General features: G+C 33.8%; 1 protein-coding gene across 1 annotated transcript; it reads left to right on the forward strand.

Annotated features, from left to right (window-relative positions):
- The first annotated feature begins 5,562 nt into the window (after nt 1-5,562).
- On the forward strand, nt 5,563-13,623 carry RhoBTB (Rho-related BTB domain containing). The gene is made up of 13 exons (XM_018544527.1): nt 5,563-5,838; nt 6,379-6,482; nt 6,546-6,743; nt 8,019-8,226; nt 8,621-8,863; nt 8,943-9,028; nt 9,447-9,573; nt 10,238-10,372; nt 11,522-11,675; nt 11,749-11,879; nt 12,470-12,712; nt 12,801-12,949; nt 13,226-13,623. The coding sequence occupies exons 1-13, from the start codon at nt 5,659-5,661 to the stop codon at nt 13,464-13,466; spliced, it is 2,199 nt and encodes a 732-aa protein (XP_018400029.1). The 5' UTR covers nt 5,563-5,658; the 3' UTR covers nt 13,467-13,623.
- Nucleotides 13,624-20,852: the final 7,229 nt, after the last annotated feature.

A 20,852-nucleotide genomic window follows, 5' to 3' on the forward strand; every position in this document is an offset into this window, starting at 1 on the left:
TAGTAAAGATCGATAGACCTTGCTAAAGTCGATGACGACTTTTGTTACTGATTTTAACTGACATAACATTCGCTACATTAGCCTGTTTTGTCATGCAACTGCATTACTATATAACTGCATAATAATAACTGTATTATTATATACTTGGTTTACTGCATATTGCTTGAAACACTGTTGTAGTAATTCGTTCATATACATTATAGGTACTGTGTTCACAAGCGTATTAAAGCCATAAGGTGTTCGCAAGAGAGATGACGAAAAATGTTGCGTTTAAAAATTTCAAAAGAAATCATCATAAGCCACTTTTAGAACACTACATAAACTCTTCTCGACGTAACATTCGGCAATTTAAACAAATTAAAGCCGATTTTAGCTCGAAGATTGGCTATTTACGACTCATAATGGATCAAAAGAATTGCGCTATCTATAGCACATGAGTGATGATTGTCGCATAATATCTTACCCTTGCTAGCAATTTGAACCGAGGTACGGTTTTTGTATGACCGATTGATGAAAAAAATCACAGTAATAATAATTCCAATGAAGGGAACTTTGTTTAAAGAAATTCTGTAATAAAATCTCGCTCGATTTAAAATAATAAAAAATCAAGCTCATTAGATATACGCAAAGTATGGAAAAAATTTAAATGGCCAAGAAAGAGTAATAAAGATTGTAAGGTGAAACTGGACCCGCCTGTATTATCAATAAAGCGTTTTTGACGTTTTCGTTCCTGTCTAATTTCTTCGAAATAGTTCGAAATAGGATACAAAATAGACCAGAAGCAGGTACATTAGCCTGAATATTTAAATCGTGGAAAAGAAATTTTTATTCTGCGAAACTATTTCAAAGAAATTAGACAGGAACGAAAATGTCAAAAACGCTAGTTTTATCGATAATACAGGCGGCTTCAGCATCCCGGTAATACATAGATAACTACTTTAATCTTTTATTATATAGACGTTTCGACTTTATAAAGTCTTTATCAACGAAAATATTAACCAATACATAAATAAAAGTAAATATAACTAAGATTCAATTATCTAACATGTACTGAGAAAAATGTTTGGTTGAATTAATTGGAATTTTGTTTGAAAATGAACGAATCAGAATTTTTTGGTTAAATTAATTATAATTCTATTTGAGATAATTGGAATTCTGATTGATATAATCAGAATCTTCTGATTTTTTCATTTTTAATATTTTTCTCAGTGTGTGAATACGAAACAAGTAAAAGTATGAAAACGTAAAAAGCAAATAAATTAAATCACAAAATAAATTTAATCACAAATAAATTAAGATACAAATTTCAATAACAAGCTAAATTAAGAATTATAAGCAATGTCGCAAATACAATAAAGTACATAAAATTAATGTTCAAAAAATTTATAACTGATTCTTGGTTCAAAGGCGAGAACTAGTTAAAACTCGATATAAATACCATATATAAATATCGAAATAAAGATATAAAGAAATAAGTCAGAAACAAACGATTAGTATTCAGACGACAAATATCAGCGTGAAATGTATAAGTCTAACAATTTTCAGTAACTTAATTCTTATTTGTAATAGAACTGTAGATGATCATTCGATTTATTTATCGACACGATAATAGTGTTAATGTCCGGTAAGATAAAGGAATCGGTAATATTTGCGCATTGTATGATATCTAAAAGTTCGAAGTTAGATTGACATGCGAAAAGCCAGATTGTAACTAATTATCCACCACCTTTTTTGATCAATAATTTTATATATGAAACGGTTTATCGATGCGATTACTTTGACACGGAACGGGCGGATTATACATATTCCATTTCCAATTCATTTTTAATCGCAACATGCATGATTCGCTGAATGAATGGAGAACGGACACTTGCCACAAATTCCATTTCATGAAAGTAGGTCTCGTCCAAAGACACTTCCCGGAAAACGTCAGCGAAACAGGCGCACTATTGAGCGACGAGTTTCGCATCGTGACTCAGTGAATATTACATTTTGCATATCTTGAGTAGTTGTCACCTGGTATTATCGACATGTTTCCTCTAGACGCATAATATTATCATAACAAGCGGATATTATAACATTATTATAACACCCGCCGCATGGAGCGAATGTTGCCTTGAGATGCGTTTGACATGAAAATCGCGAGTAAAGTAATTCAAGTTTTCTTTATATTACGTAGCGCTTTTACTCATTTCGCTTGAGACTAAATCTGCAGTTATTCTAATCGAATGGACTTTAGATAGTTGACAAGAAGAATGGAGTTTGACTTTAATTATTTACAAAGCCGGGATTATATTCACTTTATTTTTAACGGTATTTATCAATTTAGGAAATTGTATTCTCATGAATTTTGAGAATTTTTTAAACTATATTACTATATACTTACAGACTCGAGCTTTTACTCTTTTTTTGAAGGAAAATATTGTGAAAGAATTTGAATTCATGATTGCAACTCTCTAAATTATACATATATTTTCTAAATTCGCATTCTATATTAATAAAAAATGCATAAAAGACTTACCTAATTGAATTTATAATACTGATTTATATATAATATAAAATATACAGTGTAAATGCAAAATATTTGTATAAGGAAAAATTAAAAAAGAAATCTTATTGTAAAAAAAATAAACATTAATTGACAATTTATTAATAATAATGAATACGTTTTGTCCTAATATAAACTAAAGAGCTTTGTGAAAATAATCATATCTAAAGTTGCATATTTAAAAAAATTGTGTATAAATATTAAATGATCAATTATTTGACTTTAATATTTCAAAGAAAAGAAATGTGCAGGACATGAATAACTCAATATATACTAAGGACTAAGATAATAACATATTATTAAAATAAATACGTATTATTAAAATAAATGAGGTTAACAAAGTGGCTTAATAATTCAAAATAATAAATAGAAGGAGTATAGTGACTGTGTTAGAAAATAAGTAAATAAAAATTAAATTTTAAAATAAATTTGTTTTTGATCTATGAAAGAGAGAGAAGGAGGGGGAGAGAGACGTACTGAAGATGTATTGAGACTGAAATGTTTATGATTATTTTATCGTTATGTATTAAACTAACGAAATAATTTTAATTGTTTGACTTGCGCTAAACGTATCTATAGTGTTGTGGTACATGTTCCTTCAACATATTATTAAAATAATATATCTTTATTATTAATATATATATATGTTAATTGTCATATACCTTTTTGGATAAAATAATTTTGAGAAATATATAATCTATTTTGTCCTTTGTTAAAAATTTATTGATTAATATGTACTTTCCAAAAATAAGGTTGTTTTAAAAAGATATTTTCTCTGTATGAATATTTTTTGCACTCACTGTACTTGGTTAATGTAGACTTTCGTAGAAAATAGATAAAATTGAATTTATCGGTAATCGCGAATTGGCACGTTCTTTAATATTAGGAAAATCGAATAACATTTAATATTAAATTCACAGACATGACTTTAACGTTAATGAATATTTAAGTGTATACGTATATATATAACATTGACTATGGAAGTTTTTAAACATCTTTAGACATGCTGCATCGTGTTCTGATAAATTCATCTGCATAAGATCTGTATAGATCTGTGTAAGATCGAATGTAACGATGAACGTATAATTTCCTTTGTACCGAAATTAGAGCTACAAAGGCAAAACCGAGATGTTGAATGGAAATTCATAGAAGGAGATTTAATTAGCGTGCGGTCGCCGAGAATGAAGTTCACCGAGCGCGGTGAGGATTTTGAGAATGAATTAGTCAGAGGAGTGTGATGTGTACATATATCTACGCGTTCGTTCAGGGTTAAGGCGAATGGAAATCGAGATTGAGATCTCGAAGCTTCGGTTCTAAATATAGAAGAAAACCTTTTTCAAGGGTCAAATCATGCTTCCACGTATACACACGTATGAGTACATATTTGGAGTGACTAAACGTTTCAGATTCTTATCTTTTCCTCCGACGTGTCTAACATACACCTATAATATAAAACGTTTAACACAACTATGTTTTTTTGCGAATTATCAAATTAATTTTTTTTGCGAATATCATGTGCAATCATGCCATCCTCGCAATTTGTTAAATTATCGTTTTAATTTAACGTAATAGATGATGGCTTCATGTCGTAGATTATTTTCGACACGATATGATTTCCGTCCCGCTTTCCGTATCTTTAATTGTCCCAAGGCGTGATCGAAGATATTAAGTTTGAAGGGACGTTCTCGGTCATACACGAGTTATACACTCCGATTAATCGAATATTAAGACAAACGTTTATACCTGATTATTTTTCAAGCAATTAATTAAATTTTACTCATAATTGTGATTGATTATGTGTACATAAACAGTTCATACTTGGCGTCAAAAATTGAATAGACCTTGTATCGAGGTATATGAAGCTATAAATCGCTAAATAATTCATAATCAGAAAGGTAACAGATTATTTAATGTGTGCATATTTATATACTTAAAGCCACGATATTATGCAACGAACAACCATCGAAACGGTATAACACATCTATGTGTCCTTGTGCTAAGGCTAAGTGTCCACTTAAGAGCTTTATTGTGACTTCGCTTACGAAGAGCGAGCGTAGTTCTAGATACATTATAGGATATTGAGACATTATCGGGAACCACTCTCGAGAGTGGAAAAAAGCTGTAAAGTGGATGAACATCGCGTTCGTCGCGCACTCTCTTACAGAAATCTAATACTGATCTAATTTGATATTAGTCAATTTATTACTGAAAGATATTAATTAATTAATAAGTTAAATAACTAAAAATAAAATGTATAGCCTTATTGGAACTTATCGGTTTTTAGTTTATTTTTATTAGAGTAATTTTAAAATTACAAATAAATATAAAATCGCTCGATTGTTCGAAGGTAAAACAATTGTTAAACTGTAATTTTAATTACTTATTTATTTATTATATTGAAAAAACTTCATAATAGTGCTTTTAATATTTAAAATATTAATATTAATCAATGTTTTTATATATTGACTAGTATTAAATTTTTGTAGGAATCTTAAGCATGATGAGCAATGCTCCAAAAAAATTTGGATATTCGAATAATAGGTTTAAGCGTCCTACATAATTATTTTAACAGTTCAACGTTATTTTCAAATCTATATATAGCTAAATATTTTTAATTTAATTAAAATTGTTCTTTTTTTTACAATAATTTAATACTAGTCAATATTGAAAGACAGTAATTAATTATTTTAAGCATTCAAAGTACTATTGTTCTGTAGTTTTAGTACTAAATAACTTTTAAACCGAGTGAATAATTAATTACTATCTTTCTGTAATAAATTGATTAGTATCAAATTGGACAGTATTAGATTTCTATAAAGGAGTGCACGACGATCTATACTTTTTTATAGCTAAATTTTTAGATATTTCAACAAAACCAATTCTTTTCGATGGCTGACGCATTGTTTTTATATGTTTAGTTTTAGCGCTTATCTCATCAACGACAAGGTCGAGGACGTCGTGTTCCAGTCCGATTATCGGATGTGGTGCACGCATTTGGTGGCTACGGAAACGACAACGGTAGCATCATCAGTGACGGAGACAGCGGTTGAGAACTCGAGCGATCTGGCAGGTGAGAGGGCATATTGTATGAGCAGGGGAGACTGCCGGTGATGGACAATGAGCAACCGCACCAGGAACTGGTCAAGTGCGTGGTCGTGGGTGACACGGCAGTCGGAAAGACCAGACTGATCTGCGCCAGGGCCTGCAACAAGCACGTGTCACTGTCACAACTCCTGACTACTCACGTGCCCACGGTCTGGGCTATCGACCAATATCGGATCTACAAGGATGTGAGTCTGTCTACGCCTGATTACGATTCCTTCCTATTTAATTTCTTTTAACTTGAAAACACATTTCGTGCAATTATTGATTAAAATTAAATCGAAATATGTGCATGGAAGAAAACGGTTTAGTTAAGGTATCTAAAAATTTAGCTATAGATATAGATTTGTGTGAAAATAATTTTGGTGAGTCATTAAAATAATTATGTAGATTATGAACAACGCAGCGGAAAGTTTTGACATTCTAGCAACTAGTTTGAGTATTCTATTTTTTAAACATATTACAAATTTTGGAAATATATCAATAAACTCATTCTATGTATAATAATCATAGTAATAAATTTAAAATTTATGTAACATTAAATGGGATCATAATTATGAAGTGATTTTACAATAAAAAATGGATTCAGAAGTAAATTTAATTTTTTGTATTTCGATTTTTGTTAAGATGGAAGCATGCTCATTATTATCAAGTTAAATATTATCATCATTATTAATTTTTCTAAAAATATGTAGCAGTATTAGATAACACAGTGTGATATATGCCAGGTATTGGAGCGATCTTGGGAGGTAGTAGACAATGTAAACGTGTCGCTACGTCTCTGGGACACATTTGGCGATCACGAGAAGGATCGGCGTTTCGCATATGGCAGGTAAGGCATCCCCGCCAAACGAAATTTTTACACAATCGATATTAATTAAAAAGGTTTTACTAGGTCTGACGTCGTGTTACTATGTTTCTCCATAACCAACCCCGTTTCCTTGCGAAACTGCAAGGTGATGTGGTATCCCGAGATAAGGAGGTTCTGCCCGCAGACACCGGTTCTCTTGGTCGGATGCAAAAACGATCTGCGATATATGTATCGGGACGAAACTTATCTCAGTTACTTTCGCGATCGCAGTCCTTTTGTAAGGTAAATTACTTCTTTAAGAAATTAACTTGTAGAATAAAAATAGAAAAATTGAAAGAATTTAACGAAAAACATTTTGTGAAATTAAATTCCGTAAACTCAAAGCATTAATTTTTTTCGAAATTTTGAAATTTAAACGTTTTCTCAAGTTAAAAAAATTTTTTAATTTTATAATTTCTATTTCTCTTTGAACACTTGTATAATATAAAACATTACATCTTGGATTAATTTTTTCACATATTTGTTAATTTATTTTCACAAAATAAATTTTAATAAAGGTGATTTTTCTATAAAGCGTATAAAAATATTATTCCAAAAGTTAGCTAAATTTGTTTAGTTATTTTAATCGATCGCGTCTTTTTTTGGCGACGAAGGAAATTCGTGTTCGACTATCAGATTTTTTTTTAGCTTGGTGTGAAATTCATTCACTCGCATCGGTGCTTCTTCAACGGTGGTCAGTTTACCGAAGTGTGTCGAAGTATTGATTTTTCAACGCGTCTCCGTAAGCTTCCTCGAAATCTTTTACCGACAAAAAAATATTCATTACGATCAGCTTATGCGGTATCGCGCGGCATATGAATTTTATAACGGCGCTGGGTGATCGATTAAAAAGCTTAAAATTCCCGATAGTTGAGTAATCGGGTCAAGTCAAAATTAACCGAACCTTGACACGGCGATTACTCCCTTGGGAATAAGCCTGAAAGTTCTTCTCGTGACTTTTAGCTTCTTTTTACAACAGTCGGAATGACTTTATCTTGTCATTTCAGTTTTACCTTTCTTTATTATTAACATATTACGAGATACGTTTCAACGAAGATTACATTTAAAACATATATACTTACCTATAGAAAAGATTTCCAAATCCAATGCTATTATTTTTCGATCTATTATAAAATAAGATCGATATAAGAGTAATGATATTTATTGTTAACGGAGGAATATTTTACTTTATGGAAAATTCTTAAAACTAGAATAAAGTGATCTTTTTGTATCAAATATTATGGCATTAGCGTTGTATGCTATAAAATCGTAAAGATTTATTGTAAGAATAAAAAAATACTTAAATTTATACATGTCTTATTTCAAGACAATAAATCAGTTTTATATTTAACTCGAGGAAAGAAAATTAGAATTTGATTTAATATAGATATTGCGATTCAATTTTATATTATTTTATACTGCACACATAAAGTTGTAATAAGATTAAGTGCGTCAAGAATATTCTTTGTTTCGTTATTTCGAAATTCTTTCCGAGAGGGTGGTCGCAATTATTTGCAGGGCTACGAGGAAAAGCGATCTGGTTATGCCGGATCAGGCACGAGCGGTGGCGCGAGAACTCGGTGTGTGCTATTACGAGACAAGCGTTTTCACTTATTATGGCGTGAACGAGGTGTTCGAAAATTCGATACGTGCCGCTCTAATCGCACGTCGTCAGCAGCGTTTCTGGATGACGAACTTGAAAAGAGTGCAAAGACCTTTGTTACAGGTAACAAATGATACATACAAACGATTTTACGACAAACTTGTCTTTGTAGAAATAAATATGTAGAAAAATAAAAAAAAGCTTCCGTTCTCATAATTTTTAATGTTGTTTCTGAATAAATATAAAATTAAGATCACGTGGTTAAAAAAACAAGCTGAAACATACAATATTGGAATGACGCTTGAATCGCCTTGCAGTAAACAGCAACTACAATAACTTAACACACATCAACGTTATAATTTTACACTTAACAATATAACAATGTTACATACGACATGTGTAAAATTGTAATATTGATGTTATACTAGTAAAGTTAGCGTTGGTAGGTTCCTATTGAATTTTTTCGCAGGTGTTGAACTGTTGATAATAATTAAGGTATGATGATTTAACTTGACAGGCACCATTCTGTCCACCAAAACCTGTACCGCCGAAGGTATGCTTGGCTGCAAGTACCTATGAAGAGAACATGAAGAGCCTGTGGACGAGGCCGGTTCACACGGACGTTACCCTGATAGCGAGTAACTGCACGTTCTCGGTTCATCGGTGCTTGCTCGCCGCCGCTTCGCCGGCGTTTCACCGGCTCTTCTCGATGGAACTCGCTCAGGAATTAACGCCGCGCAGCTCCAGCGAGTCCAGCATGGTATATGCCAGCTCTATCAGGTTCGGAGGTAGTAACAGGATAACACAATAACACATGTTTCCCTTATTGTCTCGTCAAGGTGAGCACTTTCGGCGAGGCCACCGTCGGTGACTTCAACGACGATACCGAGTGCCTAATTCGTATCGATCAAAGCAAACCCGCAAAGTGAGTTAATCCTTCCTCGTATGTTTACTCCTGCATCGATTAACCCTTTATTTGGCAAGCCGCAATTAACACGTGATGGAACATGTCTAATCCTGCAACGGGTGTTGCTTATTTACTAACATGCATTAACATAAGTTGAATGTCGCTTAAGCTTGATACTAACAGAAGGGCATGCAATTGAAACGCTTCAATCATGCATTAAGTATATCCAATACGCTGGCATAGCTTAAGGATGATTATTGCCAAATAAAGAGTTAGATGCAGTCCCCCCTTAGCCTTTGCACGGTCTTTAAATATCGGCACATTCGACTTTATTTACGTAGCGACGGAACAGAGTTTGCAATATTTTTTAAGAAAGAATTTGTATATTTTGTTGTGCCCTGATAAACTCTGCACAAATAAGTTACGTACCTTGCAGAGTCTGGGAGCAACTTAAGCGACGATCGAGTTTTCAAGTACTGCCGACGATGGATAATCAGAGGAAAAGTAACAGCGCGACGAGGGAGCTGAATCATCCTGCCTTCCAAAATATTCGTATATGTATGGTGAGAGATTTTGACATCGTTCATGTGCATATATTTGCCCATTGTTCATGGGCGTATGTAAAAAGGGGAGCAAGGAGGGTACTTGCCCCCTTCCCTAAATTTTGGCAAAGAAAAACGATTAAATTATGAAAATAATTTTTACAATAAAAAGTTAAACTTTGCATTGCTCAATTCATGGTTGACGTATTATTTTTAAAAACATTCACTAAAGATTCTCGAAAGTTGGCTTTAAGACCATTCGTTGTCACTACAACTGTGGGGTCAAATAGACCCATGATTCAAATTTCAGGCTATATATTACGAGTATATAATGAGGCTTCGTGAGACGTTTGTCGAAAGCTTAAAAACTCATACAACAATAATGTTAATACTTAGAATAAATAATTAATTATTGTCTTTCACAGTATTGGTCAGTATTAAAGTAAGGGACATCAATTTAGTATATGTATGGCAGCTGTTTGAAGAGGATCATTTTCAATCATGGGTAATTTGACTCCCCAGAGGTGAGGCAACGAAGGAATAATATAAATATTTTAACAAGTTTTAAAAAAAATGTTTATTGTTTCCCTTATTGCGACTGAAATCCTTGGTATATCCATAACATTGTCACACAAGGACTCGTTATCGTCCCGGGTGCTTAATTATATCATCGAACATTTTGCAGACTGAGAATGCGAACGGTATGCAGCAGCCCATGACTGTGATCACGCTGTCGAAGTTGATCACGCCGCAGGCGATGCAACAGTGCTTGCAATTCATTTACACGGGCAGCTTGGACAAACGGTATCACGATCTACAAGTACGTTGGGTCGGTAGAAATTATCATAAGAGAAAAGGTATATTCGAGAATGTAAGAAGACACCCTCTTTGTTTATCTGCCGCGAAAATAACGCGTATGAATAAGCGAACGGAAATAGGCGCGGTATAATCTCCGGGCAAAGAGAAAACGAACGAGGAGCGAGTTATGTATCTCTCGGAGGTTTACAACTTAAAGTATAAACTTCCTTTGCGGTTGCGCAAGTTCTGCCGTCTTAATATCATAGGTATAATTTTGTAACAATGTTTACGTTACGTAACTTATACAATTTGAGAAAACACGACCGAGAAACCGCGAATGCTACCGACGTATATCACATCTGATAAGAGACACGGTGTGTACTTGTATGATCTCTTAAGAGCGTGAGCTAAACTCGCAACTGTTGCAGAATATACAAAGTAACTAACGCGGCTCTATTCTTTCAGACAGCTCCTATCGGGCTTCTACTGGTTAGTACAAAGCGAAATGCGTTTGGAAATTTGGCAGTCGCATTAATACATACGTACACGTTTACATGCGCACGCACGCACGCACATAGTAGCCTCATCTAGCTGATCTGTTTCGACGTTTGAAGATTTAATTGCGTGATCATATCATCATACGAGCATGTGCCTTTCTATTACGACTAATTACGAGGCAAACGTGACTAAAAATTAATCTTTCAATTGAGCAATTGAGACAAAAGTTAATCAGACAGATAAATATTAGAAAGCTGAGTTCGTTAAAATGGTTTACGTATACCTTGAAGACACGTTTAACTGTCTTTTATCTAATTATTTGATATCGAATAATTTGACGATCGGCATAATTTAACCGATCTTTAACGTTTAGCTGATAGGCCATGCTCACATTAAGCTTATAGCGAATCATCGCTTCCGTAGTATCGTGCGATCATCACGAGCGGGGGGATCCTCAAGGAATCGACGCACAGTCGACTTCGGCCGAGGGGGTGCCGTGCATGGATACGCTTCCAGTTGTTCTCACATTCTAGAATCATTGCCTAGTAGGATAGGTCCTAGCGATCCGGAAGCGATCAAATATCTCGTGTCTTTTTTTTCTGATCGATCATTCTACGTCAGTGGAAGTCGCGATGGTGCATCGGCATGATGTCTCGGTTGCTCTTGCCCGCAGGAGATCAGGCAAGCGGCCGAATTCCTCGAGTTGCCGCAATTACTCATGGTGCTCGGTAGCATACAGACGCGGGAGCAGTTCGTCAATAGCGATCTCAATAACCGGTACAAGCAAGTGGTTAGACAACGACTGGAAGATATCTGCTTGGAGCAAGGTGGGTACCGTTTGCGATTAAAAAAGTGAAATGATGCTAGCTTTTGACTAACTAAGAAATGTGATACACTTAGGTCTCTTCGCTGATGTGATGTTTGAGCTAGATGATGGCAGCGTACCGGCCCACAAAGCGATTCTCACTGCCCGATGCGACGTAATGAAAGCCATGTTCTCTGGCGATTTTCGCGAAAGTAGCGCAAAAGTCGTAAGTAAAATGTAACAATTTTAAATGTCATATAACTGATCGTAATTCTATGCGTGATTAATTCGGTATAAATTATAAAATTACTCCAATGAAAAAAAATTCTCGTAACATCTCATAATAGTTTTAAATATATTAAATTTATTAGAAAATTCTCTACAAAAAAACTTCTTCAGATTTTATAATTTTTTGGGGGGAATTATAGAATGTGTATGTGTGTGAGATTTTAGAATATATATACATATATGTATTTCGAAACTCATATATAATATAAAAAAAAGATGTTCTGTAGAAAGATTTCCGGATTTAATACTGTTACTTTTCGATTTATCATAAAATAAAGATCAATATAGGGATAATCATATTTATTATTTTAATTTTGAATAAAAAATTCTTAAATCTAGACTAAGATAATTTCAGACATTGTTTTGCATCAAACATTGGCATGATTATGCGTAATAGTATTGGGAAAAGATTTATCCTAAACATATTGTACGTTTATTTTTCACCAAAGTAATTTTAAAGAATTCATTTAAATTAGGCATAATGGTTCGTCATACAAATAATAAATACGAATCATATCGCAACGACAGATAGTCTTTCCTGGGGTTCGGGAGTACACATTCCACAAGTTACTCTGCTATCTTTACACGGACGAAGTGCCAGCGATCTCTTCGGTCAGATGCCTGAACCTATTGGAACTAGCCAATAGACTCTGCCTTCAACGATTGGTCAATTTAGTCGAGAGCAGAGTGATTGAAGATCTTGAACGGCTTTCGCAAAATGAGGGGAACGACGCTGTGGAAAACTGCCTGAGGCTGTTGGAGCCGTGCAAGGTCGGTTTCCTTGACGTGTTTCACATCAATTAAGACGCGATAATAGTGGTAGAGCGGTACCCGTTTAACGCTCAGTTATGATTTCCAGCTGCATAATGCCGATCAGCTGGCCGACTGGTGCATGAATCATCTGTGCGTTAACTATAATAAGCTATGCAAAATGTCACCTCGCAGCGTGCGGCTGCTTCATCCGGAGAACCAGGAGTATTTGAACGAGCACCGATGGCCGCCGGTCTGGTACGCATCACGGTGATCTAACAACTCTTTCTACTATTTGCTTTCAATAGAAGAAAACTTTTTTTTCCTTATAACTTTTTCTTTACGATTCATGCTATTAACATCGTTGCTTCTATTTTTATGTAAGTAAATTTCTATATAAGTAAACAATATAATTTTTATATAATAAATTCCGTCTATTATTCCGAATCAATTAAATATTATGTAATAAGTTCAATCAAGAAACATTATCGATGAGTTCTTTATTTTGATACTATCACAACTTGTCTCTAATAGGTATTTGAAGGACTACGATTACTATCAGAAGTGTTTAGCGGAGCAGGTACGCGAGAACAAGCCGACGTTGAAGCGGAATCGCAATCAATCTGGCTGTCTGTGTTTCTCGGGCTCGAGTAAAACCAGACGGGAGGGTAACGCCGAAAGCAGCGGAGGCACAAAGTCGACGACGTCGAGTGAGACGCCGGCAGATCGGCCGCTCTTCGACGCCTCGACCGAGTCCGGTGAGCAAGCTGTATGACAGGAACCAAGCGGCCTCAGCCGCTCCGTCAGATTCATCCTGGTCCTACCTGTGCTCATGGTCTTCATATGCACTATTTTTACCATTTTGATACTGCTACAGATTTATACTTAAGCGGACTGCAAGACACCAAAGAGACTACGCGTAAACGCACGAGACACACATCTAAATATATGTATAATATACATATATACATTTATTTATTTGTATATATATAATATTATTATATATATATGTAATATTATATGCATGGAAATAAATGTATATACGTATAAATAAAATATTACAATATATATATGTATGTGTATGTATAATATATATATTATAATATTTTTATTTCTATATATATATATATATGTGGGTAAATAAAAGACACACACACACACACACACACACACACACACACACACACACACGCACACACACACGCACGCACGCACACACACACACACACGCACACACACACACGTACACGTGAAAAACACGCAATACTAATAATCACGCGACGAAAGCCGATTATTAGGGCTAGATAAGGGAAGCATTCGATTTTAGCTCGTCAAGGTCGAGTCTTGAGTCCTACTCCCTATCTCATATGTGATTTCTCTTTTTTTCTAACGGAATCATTCTTCGCGCCGTGCATTTTTAAAAAGCTCGATGCCGCCGATAGACACACCGAGTTCATCGCGAGTATCCGTAAATGTTTCCACGAATTTTTTATACGTGGATCTGCGGAGTTTTCGCGATGCAATTCACATATACTTCTATCTTCCGCAAATAAAACGAGCACTTCGTGTTTTGAGGGGAGACTTTGTACTTTCTCTATTTGCGCGTTGATATTCCGGAATGTATATGTACATTCAGAAACAAAATAGTGTGGATGCCAATATGAATAAAGATCAATTCACTTTCATTTAATTCGTATTTTTCCTTATCAAAATAACGATTGGTGCGAATAAACATATCCATAAACATAAATTAATCATTTCACGTATGTACAAACATCTCAAAGAAATGGCAATCTATAAGAAGTAGAAAAGATAAACAGAGTAGAAAATGTATTATTTCTTTGTCGTATATCAGAAAAGAAAAAAATATATGTAATGATTAAAGTCAACTATTCCTATTCTATTTTAGTCATAGAATTTTAAAAGTACTTCCATATGAAAAGTATAAAGTCATATCAAGACACTAGATGAAAGACATGAAGAATAATGAATGTGAAGAGACTAGTTAAAGTATAGTAGTTATGTAGGAATGCTTAGGGTTAACGAAATCACATTGTATATGATAAGCTTGTATATGCGTACGTTTGCCGATATTTAATGTCTTTCCACATATGTAATTGGGATCGTCGATTAAGTGAGGAAATAAATTATTATAGGCTTGAGCGTCCACACTTTGTTGTCTCTGATTGTATGTACATAATTTTAATTCGCGAATACAACGCAACGCGCTTGCATCATGCAAGTATCACCGCCTTCGCCGATGCAAAATTTCAATTTCGTTGTTAGAGAACACGGCGACGGTCGTGTATTTTAAGTCCCCATTCTGTAATTTTTAACAACAGCATCGGTGTCATTACATTGTCGTTGCGCGCAGCATCTTTACCATATATACTCTCTTAGAGTGAAATCTGTTAAAGATTGAAGATTGAACCGTTCTTTTTTAAGATTGGCTCAATTGTCACTCTTTAGAGAGATTCTCCTCCAAATAATTTAGAAAGTAAAAAACCTGCGCAATGACAATATAACGATGTCGTTAAGTTACAGAATAAGAGGCAAAGAGCATCGATCACGGTATGATTGTCGTTTCGGTATGAATCTTTTGCGTTCCCTCCGTGGACCAGCGATTATTACGACAATCATCCGCGATCCACTGACGATTGCGGTAATTATTATGCGTACGTAATATTTCGAAAGCGAGGAAAGGTGAAATTCCGAATATTTAAACAGAAATACGCGCGATGTCTGTTTAAATTAAGAGAAACGGAACGCACGGCATGCGTAAGGTAGTCGTTTTGTCATCGATGCGTGTTAGACTGAAGAAACGAGCAATAGCTTTAGTTAGTAGCGCAACTAATAAGCGGTATTGTGCAAACGCAGTCAAACTCAACAAAGTCGATCACGTTCCTCGTTTCAGTAGATCTATTCGCGTTATTTGCACTTTCGCACTTAGAATCTTCTTTTTTTTCTTTTTAATATTCGAATACATTTATCTCATTTAAAGCGAAAAATTTTTGGAAATTTCAAGCAACGCGAATAAAACATAATCTATTATTGCTATTTATTATAACTACACTGAAAAAAAGTCTGGTAATAGCTACCTAAATGTATTTTATTTAACGAATTGGAATACAATATTTAAAAAGATTAACAAATATATATATAATAATAGTAATTAATCGAATTAGAAAAGTAGGATGTTTAAAAAAGTAAAATTATATAGTATTTAGTTAGGTTTGGTTACATTAATTGAACGTTTGATTGACATTTCATCAAAGCTTTAATAACTGTTATTTAGAATTGATATTACCAGACTGGATTATCAGACTTTTTTCAATAATGTCAATAGGACAGGGAGTTATCAGCAGATTGTCAGACTAGTGCTTCACGGCAGTCAATAGCAATTAGCCAAAATGCTGTCGTATATGTCACAAAATGGATAGAACGTGATAGACTTTGAAAGAGTCGATCGATTCTTCGCTATTTTACGGTATAACAGTGTTGGGCATTTACGGATATACTTAGGTAAAACGACACATTTCGAGATGCATTGGCCACTTAGGAGATATTCATTTTTACAGAACATGTTTGATGAGAGTCTCGTAATTATAACGTTGGATTATCTTACTATTTTGTTCATATTTTCTCTCATGCGTCACAGAAATGAAATTTGATACCAGTTGATGTAATATATTAAAAAGTAGTGATTAATTATTTTGATTAAATGTTAGTATTAAAAATGCTATTGTTTAGTGCTCAAGTTATTAATTACTACCGAAATTTAATACCTTTCTGTATTAAATTTCTATAAGGGCCTCGTAAGTTGAGCTTTATGTTAAAAGTAAGCGAAAATATAAATCTATTGACGCCACTTTTATTGCATGAGGAAATTCGTGGCATTTTATTCAAGAGAAAATATACCGCGGAGAAAGTAAACGAAGACTCTCGTTAAATAGAAAACTTACGAGATGGTCAATATAAATTACATAGTGGTCAAAAAGTGTAAGTAGCACTTACACACATTAATGTACGTAGAATACTGAAACTGTCACCTTATAGATAGCGACGACTAAATTAATGCAAGGAAGGACGGAGACATGGATTATTAAATGTAGTTTGAAAGTTATTGTAAGGTTGTCCAGGGGTCGTCCTGCTCTATCGCGACGTCCTTTTTAAACGTCTCCGTGTTGTCCGAACGATAGTTTAATTATATACATAAAGTGATAGTTTAGATATTCTACACCGTGATTACTCACTGTTTACTCGAAGACGCCCAAGACTGGTAGGTACGTAGTGTTTAAGAGATACGCGATGCAAATGTTCCGCGCCGTGTAAAAATTTGTGCAAATTTGTACTCTTTACGAAGAAAGTGCGCGGCGATAAGTTCTGCCTCTCCTTCGTCCCATTTGTACGATCTGTAATAAATAAGAAGATCGTTATTTCCTTTTTTAAAGTTTCACATAGAACTTCTCACGCCACTTGCAATGACGACTCGCAGTTGCACGCATTAGATCGCTGTAACTTTATTTGTTCTCGCGAAGAGAGGGAACTGATCAATGCTAAATATCGCTGCAGTCGCATCAACATATCGATTATGATAATGAGTTACTGCTGCGACGACACTATCATTATTGTCATCGCGGCAGCGACGAGATCTATCATACAAATAGCGACAGAGAAAGAGAGAGAGAGAGAGACGATTATGTTTGTAAGGAATGTGTACTAGTTTTTTAGGGACCTAGATAAGGTAATGCTTCCTATTTTTCTCGCCCACGAAAGACATCCGCGTTTCGGTCGGCAATATTTTATCTGATTGCGAGAATTATTTTATTAATTATCTTTACACGTTATTGTAAGATGAAATCTCGCATCGAGATAACGTAAGTATAAAACTGTTCCAAGCAAAGTTGGATTCTAATCTAATTTTGTTGTGCCAGCCGAATTAATGAAGTGGCAAATCGAGAAAGAAAGAGGGAGATAGAGGGTGGGAGAAGATGAGAGATAAATTTGAATTTCTTCGCATGCTTTTTTCAGGGAGTATTTTATAAAAATAATTCTTGCGCACATTCGAAGAAAATGTAATTCTGTCCGACCGTAACGATCGGATTAGCGTAATAGTGATACTAACATTAATAACAATGTTAACGACAATGTTATTAACTAACAATGTTTACGATAGTCGTAACATGTAATAGTTAAGCTATAATCGGTGTTAAGGATTACCGTTAATAATTTGATACTCGTTAGCTCCGATCGTTCGCGTAATTATTCTTATATTTTTCGATCGACTCGCTGTCGTTTCTTGACGAAAATAAAAATCAAAATGTAACTCGGATCTAAGAAAAGAGTAACAGAAGCGTAAACGAAATTTCTAGGAAATGAAAATTGAGACAGTAAAATGTATTGTAAATGAAGTAATACATTTCAAACAATGCGAACTGACAATTAACACACATCTTTAACATATTTTTTTGTGCAGTTTGACAGATATTTGTCATCGCGCAACACTAATTAAACACATTTCACTTTGGATCATGCATGTAGGAGTGATTAATCATTTAACAGTCTTACGGGGAATGTAATTTGTTATTTGAATATCTTATGTTCACTTCTGAAAGAGAATGACTCGAAACGTACAAATAATTTTATATTTAAAATGTATATATTAATTTTATAAATTATTATTTGTTAAAAAAAAATTTACTACACATTACGATTTGCGTTTTACTCTCATTGGCCTGTTTTTTGTTATGTAAATAAAGCCTCTTATATTACATTCGACTTACGATCTGATTTTTATTTTTGCTAGGAGTGGACATGGTAGTAAAAGGATGAATGAGTTATGCCTTACGAAAGCATATATGTAATACATATATGTACGAAAGAAAGGTGAAACAAAAACGAGACAGATATTAAAAGAAAATGCGGAAAATGAATAGAGAAGAAACCCAGATAGCACAGAGAGTCCGAAAATAATTCTTCTTTTATTTCCAATTTACGAATGAATTCGTATTTCGTTTAAATATTTAAGTATTTCGTTTCCTAAAAGATTTCATTTTTACATCACCAATTGTGAGCTCTTTTCAGATTTAAAAGGTTTTCTTTTTCTAGGCTTTTTCTATTTCTTAATTTTGTATAAGAATAAATCATATTTTGATTTTTAAGAGTAAATGAAATAGTATTTTTATTTACTTTATTAATTACCTTTATTATTAAAGATAATTAAAAATAATATAAACAAATATGCATATAAATATGTTTGTATATGTGTATTTTTGAATTCTTTTTAAGTTTCTTTTGAACAGATTACGCTAATTCGTAAAAAATTTAAGCAGGTGAATATATATAATTATACTTATCGAATTTTCAAATAAATCAGTTGTGCTACATGGGAAGTTTTAGGGACGTAACACAATGAATTAAGAACGAGAAGGTTATTCTTTCTTATCTATAATCAGTGAGCCAAGTCTGTGGAAAACAAATTTTATCAAATACAAAAATTTTACTATCAAATTTAATGCAAACTGTTATATACAACGATATTATTAAATTGATAGTAGATATACAATAAAATTTGCTGAAAATGGATTGTTGGCCAAAAACTGTGTAAAGTTTTATTGACAAAAATTGATAGTAAAAACTTTACTTGGTTTTTATGCCTTGGTTTTTATTTGCTTTCACATTATGTGAATAAGCTTTATCAGGAAGACACAAGTTTAATACGGATATAGTTGATGCCAATTTACTGAAATGTTTGATCGAAATTTGCTAGCAAATTGTAGGCAATTGCTAACATTTTGCTAACTGGGTTTCTAAAGGTTCTGAAAATATAATAAAGTGTGCTTTTCATTTCCAATTTATTTCAATTCATTATAATTCTTCTACGTGGAGGCCGAAAGGCATTTCGTCGCTGCACACGCATTCGCAACAAGTCGCGCTACTGCCCGATCTATAACAGAATTATGTTTAAGCGAAAAGAGATGTGGAAGAGTAGGAAACATCTCCGGCGTAACTGGAGGTGAGATGCGATGAGAATACAACGTCCCACTTGTACGCTACGTCAATTTCGATGTCAATGTGTCCTCTTCGTCGCTAATGTGTATATATATATATAATATACATATATACGTATATCTAGCCATAAGTGTGTACATTTTATACTGGTAATGGAGGAGAGTAGGATTAATAAGCGCGATCATATTGATAGATTAGTCGAAATACACCAAAGGATTCGGCGCGTGATTTCCTCGCGAGCGACAGCGTGAAACAGGAAAACGAGAAGGATCAGAAGCGTATTTCTTCGCAAAATCAATTTAATCAATTATACCCTCGACGTTATCGAAGCAATATGAGATGAGACAGAACGATATAATCAGTTACATAATCAGATACATATAATGCTTTAATTTTTACTTTAATTATTTTCCTTTGTTCTTTTCCCTCCAACGCTTCAATGACGTCATAGGCATGAAAATGTATGAGATAATTATAAATAACCGGGCATTATTATATATGTACTGAACGAATAAGTCAGGGCTCGGACATAATGAAAGAGAAATAAAAAATAAAGAACATGATCAATTTCAACCCATCAGAGCTACCGAAATATAGATAGATTGCTTCTGATAGATTGAAATGCTATTTTTTATTTCTTATTCCTTCCATTGTGTCTCAACCGTTATAATGCAAAGTGTCATGTAGTCTATTTAATGTATAATGCGGCTAAGCTTCCACTTTTTTTTTTATATATTAGGACTGGCATCAAACCTTTCAAATATCGTCCAAACAAAATTTTCAATTTATATTTATACTGAGCTATGCTTATTATTTGCTTTTCGAAACTAATTTCAGAACAAATGACTTGAAATTACTCCATGCGGGAAATCGACAAGCGCGAATTTCATGGATTTTTAGATACATAAAAATACTATTCGTAGTGGAATCGCGGCTATAAAAACAATGTTACATTATTGAAATGAATTCTCGACAAAAAAAATTGATAAATCTAAATTTTTCTCGCGCATATCATACACTTACGAGATTTATCTATTTCACTAAACTTAAAATCGTTTAACACCAGAATTACAGCGATGACTACCATATTATTTCTACTCTATCTAAATTATATTGTCACATATATCTATTTTTGAAAAAGAAATAAGGG

The sequence above is a fragment of the Cyphomyrmex costatus genome, unplaced genomic scaffold, assembly GCF_001594065.2.
Source record: "Cyphomyrmex costatus isolate MS0001 unplaced genomic scaffold, Ccosl1.0 scaffold449, whole genome shotgun sequence".
Taxonomy (NCBI): domain Eukaryota; kingdom Metazoa; phylum Arthropoda; class Insecta; order Hymenoptera; family Formicidae; genus Cyphomyrmex; species Cyphomyrmex costatus.

Excerpts from the sequence above, each read along its gene's own strand:
- RhoBTB (XM_018544527.1), top strand. The coding sequence starts at position 5,659 with ATGGACAATGAGCAACCGCACCAGGAACTGGTCAAGTGCGTGGTCGTG. Across the intron at positions 9,574-10,237 it reads AAAATATTCGTATATGTATG|ACTGAGAATGCGAACGGTAT; the intron begins GTGAGAGATTTT and ends AACATTTTGCAG. Across the intron at positions 10,373-11,521 it reads AACGGTATCACGATCTACAA|GAGATCAGGCAAGCGGCCGA; the intron begins GTACGTTGGGTC and ends TCTTGCCCGCAG.